Source organism: Sinocyclocheilus grahami, unplaced genomic scaffold, assembly GCF_001515645.1.
Source record: "Sinocyclocheilus grahami isolate Dianchi unplaced genomic scaffold, SAMN03320097.WGS_v1.1 scaffold55.1, whole genome shotgun sequence".
Taxonomy (NCBI): Eukaryota; Metazoa; Chordata; class Actinopteri; order Cypriniformes; family Cyprinidae; genus Sinocyclocheilus; species Sinocyclocheilus grahami.
This window is the reverse complement of record NW_015505234.1, coordinates 3,583,559-3,593,059: the sequence shown is the minus strand read 5'-3', so window position 1 is coordinate 3,593,059 and position 9,501 is coordinate 3,583,559. Positions and strand designations below refer to the sequence as shown.

The 9,501-nt window shown below is 36.8% G+C and overlaps 2 protein-coding genes across 3 annotated transcripts in view; both read left to right on the top strand.

Annotated features, from left to right (window-relative positions):
• LOC107583886 (eukaryotic translation initiation factor 4 gamma 2-like) overlaps nucleotides 1-7,031 on the top strand; it is a 9,588-nt gene extending 2,557 nt beyond the window's left edge. The window contains exons 2-7 of the mRNA XM_016270239.1: nucleotides 2,126-2,234; nucleotides 2,933-2,998; nucleotides 3,076-3,201; nucleotides 3,431-3,508; nucleotides 4,793-4,895; nucleotides 6,888-7,031. Coding sequence (XP_016125725.1) covers nucleotides 2,126-2,234; nucleotides 2,933-2,998; nucleotides 3,076-3,201; nucleotides 3,431-3,508; nucleotides 4,793-4,895; nucleotides 6,888-7,031 — 626 coding nt within the window. The remainder of the gene's footprint in view (nucleotides 1-2,125; nucleotides 2,235-2,932; nucleotides 2,999-3,075; nucleotides 3,202-3,430; nucleotides 3,509-4,792; nucleotides 4,896-6,887) is intronic.
• LOC107583809 (eukaryotic translation initiation factor 4 gamma 2-like) overlaps nucleotides 3,465-9,501 on the top strand; it is a 12,536-nt gene continuing 6,499 nt past the window's right edge. The window contains exons 1-9 of one of the 2 annotated variants that reach the window (XM_016270146.1): nucleotides 3,465-3,473; nucleotides 3,551-3,676; nucleotides 4,793-4,895; nucleotides 6,888-7,019; nucleotides 7,191-7,257; nucleotides 7,357-7,508; nucleotides 7,612-7,722; nucleotides 8,916-9,098; nucleotides 9,244-9,382. In XM_016270146.1, the coding sequence (XP_016125632.1) occupies nucleotides 7,425-7,508; nucleotides 7,612-7,722; nucleotides 8,916-9,098; nucleotides 9,244-9,382 (517 nt within the window). In that variant the 5' untranslated portion in view covers nucleotides 3,465-3,473; nucleotides 3,551-3,676; nucleotides 4,793-4,895; ... (1 more) ...; nucleotides 7,191-7,257; nucleotides 7,357-7,424. Of the gene's footprint in view, nucleotides 3,474-3,550; nucleotides 3,677-3,980; nucleotides 4,017-4,792; nucleotides 4,896-6,887; nucleotides 7,020-7,190; nucleotides 7,258-7,356; nucleotides 7,509-7,611; nucleotides 7,723-8,915; nucleotides 9,099-9,243; nucleotides 9,383-9,501 lie in introns of those variants that run through there. The other variant, XM_016270147.1, reaches the window with a different exon arrangement.

The window sequence follows — 9,501 nt, the reverse complement described above, 5'->3', positions numbered from 1 at the left end:
TCCGGCATCCCTGCCAGCGCTTGCTTCACTCCTAGAAGCTGACGCAGGTTTCACCGCACGTGCTTTTATGTTTCCTGGTCACTACGTCACCCCGCCCATGGTGTCTCACCCATCCATTGGACTGATTGCACATGTGATTCAGAGCGTGGTCACGCTGGAGGCGTTCCCGTAGCATTTCGACGCAGCGTCTCGTTCCCTTCGGGGAACTATGGTTACATGCGTAACCTGGAGACGTTTTCACGAGACTCGCCGGCGCATGCGCAAAGCTGAACTCATACGTCATGCTCCCGGAACTGCTTCTGTGTACAACTGTTGGAGCAAGCTACATTAAAGTGATTATTACGTTTTGAATATGGATATTTTTCCTACAAAAACCCATCGATTCGCTACAGGAGGTCCTGCCCTGTTAATTCCAATAATGTAATATGTTGTAGTTGTTTCTGAATAGTGGGAAGAGAAAATAGCCTAATGTGTTAACTGTTAACCTGTCCCTCACTGTGCTCGCCTTGAAGAAACTGTAAGTCTGAAATGAATTATATTGATTTAAACTTGCTGTGTTTCTAAGGCATAAAAACAACTTCCTAATTTAACAATATTTCGCAGAATACCAGCTTCTCTGCAGATTTCAACATGAACCTAGTCATTTGGCAGCCTCAGGAAACATTGCAGCTACACACCTCTGTCACTATAACTTCACAAAATATCAAGGAAACTGCACTATAATGGAACTATGCAAAACATGCACATATCAGATTTATCAGGTTTATATCAGATTATTTATATCAGTTCAAATCATTCAAACGGGACCTCTAGAACAAATACGCAATATAAATCCATGAAATGACTGCCATATGGAAGTATGGACTACATATACGGTGCATTTATGGCTTTTAATTTTATTTTGTGCTCCACTGAGTAACAACAATGCAGATCTTGATTGATTGATTGATTGATTGACTGATTTTCAGAATTCATCTGAGGAAATCAGAAAAGACTTATTGAGTCCAAAATACATTATACTCTGAAATACAATCAGTGAAGACCTTCAATAACATCCATAATAAGTGGATGCCTGTCAATGTCCATGTGTAAAGTAAATCATAGTTTATGATCAACCGTTTTGTTTATCTAAAATTATAACTACAAATTAAAAATAAATAAATAAAAATGTAGGAGACCGTTCCAAAATATCTGTACCCAACGGAAAATTACTGGCAGCACACAAAGTCCTGACAAATACACATCAAGTTCCTGTGTGACGTCAAGCAGTTAGTCAGTCAGGAGGAGGAGCGCGCACATTTCTCACCCACAGTGAGCTGCAATCGTGTCAGACCGGTTACCATCTCAGTACTCTCTCAAACATCGATTTTTTTTTATACCCATCCCTTTTCTCTTTTAGAAGAACAAACTCAAAATCAAAACTGAGGTTGCTTTAGTAAAGGTAGGTTTTTTTTTGTATTTAACGTAAGATAAAATGGCTGCTGTTAGGAGTTTGGGAATGCTTAAAATGGCGTCGTTATAGAACAAAACCTGAGAGTGTTGCTGCTTGCTTTAAAGTTAAAACAAAATAGTGATATACGTGTCATTCGTTAGACTGATAAATATGGCTATTATGGCTTCTCCCTGTGTCCTGAAGCGTGGAAAATGTTATATGACCAAACACCGCATGTTAGCTAGCTATTACGCAAAAGCTTTTATAGTGGAAATGTTGAGTTATATCCGTTTACGTTTTTGTTGTTAGCCTAAGTGATTTGGTCGTCTTTCAAAATAATGAAAACTGAAAGGCGTTAATCATTGTTTGTTGGTTTTTCTTTGTTAGCCTTGCTACTGTGTTAGCTAAAGGTTTGGCCTCTTTTGTAATGAAAGGAGACTAATCATTTATATATTCGTATATTTATTTAGCCATTTATAGACCATATATATTCGTACTATAAACTATTTTGATAATATTTAATCTCAATCTCTTATGTAGGCCTTTTCATCTTTAGAGGAAGAGGAAATCGTTAAATCTGATCAGACTAGTACCTCCGGTGTGTGTGATACGCAGCCATTTCTGAACACGTCAGTTGTTTTCTCATGTTTCCTTGACTTTTTTTCTCTGTTTTTCTTTCTTTCTCTAATACAGTTCGGATTTCCCCACCCCGCCCTTTGATTAATATTCTTTTGAAGATTCTTCGTTGTCAAGCCGCCAAAGTGGAGAGTGTGATTGCAGAAGGGGGTGCTTCTCGTTTCAGGTAAGATCAAACATTATGCATTGGCTAAGACTTGATTACCAGTCTTTCTTAACTTGTTACCCATCAGTAGAAGAAACAGCTTAGCGATGCGTTAAAATATATATATTTTTAAAATGCCTTAGAAATATATTTGTCATTCTTTGTTCAACAAAAGGCTTAGTTTTGAGACACCTAATTTAAATGGGATTTTCCCAATGTTGAAGCTTTTCAGGTCGAGATTGTATGTTTATAGACGTATTCTCAATATTGACTGGCATTTCTCTCTATTGCACACTGGTTCAGTTGCGTTTTAGACCCGAGCATCTGCGTTGACGCTACACCAGTCGCCTTGAGCAAGTGGATGGTTCAAACAATTTAACTTATCTCATGACCAAGGGGTAAAGCATTTGCCTGAATTTTTAAAAGGATGTTTAAATTGAAGATTGATCGACTTTGAGCGAGTTGGGGGGACTCTTTTTAATAGGTGTCTTAAAATGGAGTCACTCAGAGAGATAGATAGATAGATATATATATATATATATATAATACTTACTATGTTAAAGATAGTCATTAAGTGTATTAACTGGTCCACCATTTCATTTTTCTGCCGCTTTGCTTTTTAAAATGATTTCCACGAGTCCAGTCATGTATCGTCTTGTGGTTGTTGTGCAAATGGCTTTCGGATGTTGTCTAATCTAGCATTGCTTTTATAATTCTAGTGCTTCTTCGGGCGGAGGAGGAGGTAGGGGTGCATCTCAGCACTTTCCCAAGACTGTCGGCAACAGGTATGGTTTGTTAAGGTCAAGAACAATCTAGCTTTGTAACATGCTTTGGAGACTCTAACCACTCTGTTTCCCTTCAGCGAGTACCTGGGGAAAACCCCAGGGCCTAGCGTTCAGAGATGGGTTCCTTCACGAAGCACTAGACGAGATGTCAACACCTCCAATGAAAAAGAACATCACGATGCAATATTTAGGAAAGTGAGAGGGTGAGTGTCCTTAAGGAGCATGAATATTCACTTCAGCAGTGATGGAGCTAAAAAGAAGCCTCTGTTTTTTGAGCTCTTTTGTTTATTGTGCTCTGAACCTTGTGAGCATGTTTTTGTGGTTGGATCAGCTGATGCTCAGATAAGCACAAATCTCTACATGTGGTAAACAGTGGTCTTTATTTTAACTGTTGCAAGATGTTTATTCTTTGCTCTTGCTTCTCTCTTTTAGCATACTTAATAAGCTGACCCCTGAAAAGGACTGTCGGCAACAGGTATGGTTTGTTAAGGTCAAGAACAATCTAGCTTTGTAACATGCTTTGGAGACTCTAACCACTCTGTTTCCCTTCAGCGAGTACCTGGGGAAAACCCCAGGGCCTAGCGTTCAGAGATGGGTTCCTTCACGAAGCACTAGACGAGATGTCAACACCTCCAATGAAAAAGAACATCACGATGCAATATTTAGGAAAGTGAGAGGGTGAGTGTCCTTAAGGAGCATGAATATTCACTTCAGCAGTGATGGAGCTAAAAAGAAGCCTCTGTTTTTTTGAGCTCTTTTGTTTATTGTGCTCTGAACCTTGTGAGCATGTTTTTGTGGTTGGATCAGCTGATGCTCTCAAGCTCAGATAAGCACAAATCTCTACATGTGGTAAACAGTGGTCTTTATTTTAACTGTTGCAAGATGTTTATTCTTTGCTCTTGCTTCTCTCTTTTAGCATACTTAATAAGCTGACCCCTGAAAAATTGACAAGCTATGCCTTGAGCTTCTCAATGTTGGTGTAGACTCTAAACTTGTCCTCAAAGGTATCATCTTGCTGGTAAGATGATTTTGTGACATATTAAAGTATACATAGTTTGATGATTGGCTGTTGTATAATTTTTTTTTTTTTTTACCAGGTTTCATAATGGTGTTCAAGAATCTGATTAAACCATTTAAATGTAACAAATCAGGTAGACGTGTGGTTATGTAGAATGGCTAAAAAGTGTAAACTTTTTTATATATAGTGTTAATATATTTTATTGCTTTTGAAAGAAGTCTCTATGCTATTGTTTATTTGATCAGAAACATACAAACGTACTGATATTACATTTGAAAATAACTTCTAATAACATTTTTGAAAAGTAATTTATTCCTGTGATGGAAGAGCTGAATTTTCAGCAGCCATTACTCAGTCTTCAGTGTTGCATGATCCTTCAGAAATTATTCTAGTGGTGTGTGCTCAACAAAAGATAATTTAATTATTTGCGCCGTGAGTAGATTACATGCAAACACACAAATAGACATTGATTCAAGCCTGGTGACGCAATTGGCTGCAAACGCACAATATTCGCCTCAATCGCGTCTTCAGCGCAAGTTGAAAATTAGTGAAGAGCTTGACACGTTTGGTTATATCAGAAAATGGAGTGCAAGTGATGCGTAAAAAAAAGTTTTTTTGAGCTCTTTTGTTTATTGTGCTCTGAACCTTGTGAGCATGTTTTTGTGGTTGGATCAGCTGATGCTCAGATAAGCACAAATCTCTACATGTGGTAAACAGTGGTCTTTATTTTAACTGTTGCAAGATGTTTATTCTTTGCTCTTGCTTCTCTCTTTTAGCATACTTAATAAGCTGACCCCTGAAAAATTTGACAAGCTATGCCTTGAGCTTCTCAATGTTGGTGTAGACTCTAAACTTGTCCTCAAAGGTATCATCTTGCTGGTAAGATGATTTTGTGACATATTAAAGTATACATAGTTTGATGATTGGCTGTTGTATAATTTTTTTTTTTTTTACCAGGTTTCATAATGGTGTTCAAGAATCTGATTAAACCATTTAAATGTAACAAATCAGGTAGACGTGTGGTTATGTAGAATGGCTAAAAAGTGTAAACTTTTTTATATATAGTGTTAATATATTTTATTGCTTTTGAAAGAAGTCTCTATGCTATTGTTTATTTGATCAGAAACATACAAACGTACTGATATTACATTTGAAAATAACTTCTAATAACATTTTTGAAAAGTAATTTATTCCTGTGATGGAAGAGCTGAATTTTCAGCAGCCATTACTCAGTCTTCAGTGTTGCATGATCCTTCAGAAATTATTCTAGTGGTGTGTGCTCAACAAAAGATAATTTAATTATTTGCGCCGTGAGTAGATTACATGCAAACACACAAATAGACATTGATTCAAGCCTGGTGACGCAATTGGCTGCAAACGCACAATATTCGCCTCAATCGCGTCTTCAGCGCAAGTTGAAAATTAGTGAAGAGCTTGACACGTTTGGTTATATCAGAAAATGGAGTGCAAGTGATGCGTAAAAAAAAGTCTGCGAGTAATCTAGAGCGAGTAACGTGATGCTTTTGTTGTGCACACACCATAAAACACCGATTTGGTGTTCTTTTTTTATTATTGTTATTATTATTAATGTTAAAAACAGTTGTGCTTTGTAATATTTGTGCAAACTCATTTGTTTCAAGGTTCTTTAAACATATCAAAGGAAGAGCATTTATTTGAAAAAGCAATCTTTTGTAACATTATAAATAGGGATGTAACGATTAACTGCGAGCCGGTTGAAAATTGATTCAAATATGTGACGATTCAAATCGGTTGAGATGCTAAACAAATCACGATTCATTTAGGTGTAGGAGTTTATAGGAATGTATGTCTGAGGGGAATTTACTGTCTTTTAGAAAAGTTTAGATTGTATTTTTTTTTTCTTTTCATCTTGCCTCTGTATAACGCATATTAAAGTTCGTAAATTCAGCGCTGCTTTGTTTACAGCGGAAACCAGGTAACGCTTTAAGCGCCACCTGCTGGCAGAGAGTGAATCTGCATCTCATTCAGCTTTGCTGTTTCATGCAGATATTTTTATTTATAGTTTCACAAAACTGAAGTCAAACCATTCTGTTTTTGCTTCAAATTTCGAAACTATACAATCTAATTTAGTTTAAAAACTGCTCATGTTGCATGTATGCAGCGTCTTTGTTTGGATCAAGATTAAAATGCAGTGGTTGCCTCTAATTTTAAGTGGAAAGAGCACGTGTGTCTGCAGACAAAGCCTTAGTTTGTTTATATGAAGATATTTATTTTATTTGTTATTTATTTGATTTGGGGCTTGTTTTAAAATTTCAATTTAGTTTTGTTATTTTCATTTACATTATATTTAAATTTTATAATTTAGCTGACACTTTTATCCAAAGCGATTTACAAATGAGGACAATAGAAGCAATCAAAACCAACAAAAGAGCAATAATATGCAAGTGCTATAAGTATATTATTATAGTATTTCAATTTCACAAAGAAATGTGCAGCATTTTGTCCAAGCAATAATAAAAGGACACATTTAATTTATAATTTCTTAAATCTAATTTTGTTAAAAAAAATTATAATCGAATCGTGAAATCAAAATCATGAGTTTCACTGGTGATAATTATAATAATAAAACCAAATATTTAGAATGTAGCCTATCTTACAAACCTGCTCGGATATTACTCGTAAGCCAAATTCCTTCGCTACTCCTAAAAAAAAAAAGTTCTCAATGGTTTAATGCTGATTCTGACCATTAATGCAACAACAGTGCATTTTGACCTGTTCATACCAGACATGTTAGGATAATGAAATAAACCTATAGATATCGACATACATTACTCATATTCATCTATTACAGGAAAAACTGGTTACATATTAATTCTGTCATCTATCCTGTAGATCGTAGACAAAGCCCTAGAAGAGCCCAAATACAGCTCGCTCTATGCTCAGCTATGTCTGCGTTTGGCAGAGGATGCACCAAAATTTGATGGCCAAACACCTGAAATACAGTCATCACAAAAGCAGAGCACAGTGAGTACCTGAATCCCATTATAAATTCTATGGCATAACCGTATTTCTTACGTTTTATTGAATCTGAAAGAGCGGTGTATTAATTCCTAAACAAATCATTGGATACCAAATTAATTGCCCCTGTAATTTCATTTTTTCAAATTGTGCACCGTACTATGTATTTGCCTGCAGACTTTCAGAAGACTTCTAATTACCAAGCTTCAAGATGAATTTGAAAACCGCACCAAAAATGTTGACAGTGAGTCACTCCCCCTCAAACATCATAGGTGTTTTGTCTTTTATTGCAAGACTTATGCTGTGTTGCTGGTTTTTAACATTCGGCTGTCTCTTCATTTAGTCTATGACAAACAAGACAACCCTCTCACCTCTGAGGAAGAGGAGCAGCGTGCCATTGCCAAGATCAAGATGCTTGGCAATATCAAATTCATTGGAGAACTCTGCAAACTTGACCTCATCCATGAATCTATCCTTCATAAGTGCATCAAAACAGTGTGTATTCCTCTCAGCATTTCAGTCTATTAGTTCCACTCCATTATGTGCTTTGGTTAGTGGTGGCACAGTGATTTTGATTACCTCTGTACCCTATCTGTAGCTTTTGGAGAAAAAAAAGAGGGTCCAGCTCAAGGACATGGGAGAGGATCTGGAGTGTCTCTGTCAGATAATGAGGACTGTGGGGCCCAGACTCGACCATGAAAAAGCCAAGGTACCACCTGACCCAAAAACCATTATTGTTGTTCAGCAGTGTGAATGGTGATTGATAAATATTTAAACACCAATTAATCTTTCTTATTTTTAATGATCTTGTCACACGTAAACAAGTTTAAAGTACACAGTCTTATATTTTAAATTCGTTTTTCATCAAGAAATATGATTATAGTGCACAAATGTTTAGAGTTGATTTGTGGTTTTGTTGGATTGTAAGGGATGAGTTTCAACCATGAAGCAATTTGTGTTCTTTCTGAAATTGATCCTTGAATGATGTACTTATTTCACCTTGTGTCTGAAATTGGTCTGTTTGCTAGAAATTGGCCTTTTATTTGTAAGAACCAGACCTTGACTGATTGGAATAATGTCATGGCATGGGCCGATTACCGGTTTCAAGATATATGTGATTTGAAAATTTCACGGTTTCAAAACCGCTAATATTTTCCGTTATACCATTCCAGCAGTATGTGCTGTTTTTCATGTCTCCTCAAAGACTGAAAGTGTAGGAATCCCTCAGGTTGAGTGCAGTGTAGAGAGTAACACGACCCCCCTCCTCCTGTTGGTGCAAGCGGTCAGTCGTGTGTGTAGGATGGCCAAACTTAAGGAACTTCCCCTGGAATTTACGCGATCGGCAACTGGCCGTTTTTTGTCTTATTGCAAGCAACTCGTCTCTGTTCTGGACTTGCACAAACTGCGTTGCAATGCAATCGTTTCCAAAATGTCATTTATGTGAAAATATGATATACCAGAGAAAGTCTGGTGTTTATTTAGCCTCTAATTGATATCCTGTTATTAATCTGTACACTAACGTTAGATGAGGTAAAAGATACCATGCATACGAGTCAATATTTATTGCTTTGGGCTTATTGGTGAAAGAGCAACTTCTGATGAAATGTAAAAATTTCTCAAATGACCACAATCATTGCAATTAAAATTGAGCAATTTTTTTTTTCATCATTTTAACACTTAAGTATAGTATAGTGAGACGAAAATGTTTGTTTCCACTGACAAACTAGACTAAAATTCTCAGACATTTAGTCGACTAAAACTAAAACAGGACAAGTTGACTAAATATGATCAAAACTAAGTTACATTTGACACGGGACTAAATTAAAAATAGCTAACAATTAACACTATACATAAGTGTCATTTGTAGGCATGATCTCTCATCCATTGTTGCCTTTCCCACAGTCTTTAATGGATCAGTACTTTGGCCGGATACAATCCTTAATGAACAACAAGGATTTGCCTGCAAGGATTCGTTTCCTACTGCAGGACACCATGGAGCTGAGAGAGAACAATTGGGTCCCTCGCAAAGCTTTCATCGACAATGGACCAAAGACGATTAACCAGATTCGTCAAGATGCAGTGAAGGTGAGTCAGCGTGGTTTTCTTTTTTTTACTTTTACAAAAATGTCACCAATTATCTTCAAGCAAGGAGTCACTGACTCTGTTACAAACTGATGTAAAATAACGTAAATGTTGTTTATTACAAGTCTTTATCTTTCCCTCTCAAAAGGATTTGGGTGTTTTCATTCCACCCATGAACCAGGGAATTAGAATGGACTTCTTCCTAGAAGGCCCCTTCATGCCGAACAGGATGAAACTGGATAGAGAAACTCTAGGGGGATTGGCCAATATGTTTGGTCAGATGCCAGGTGAGGTTATCACCTGCCAATTATATATATATTTTATTAATTGGCATCGGGCGATGTCTACCAAATTGGCATCGGACGATGTCTACAGTGAAACATTGTGATGGACGATGACATCCGGG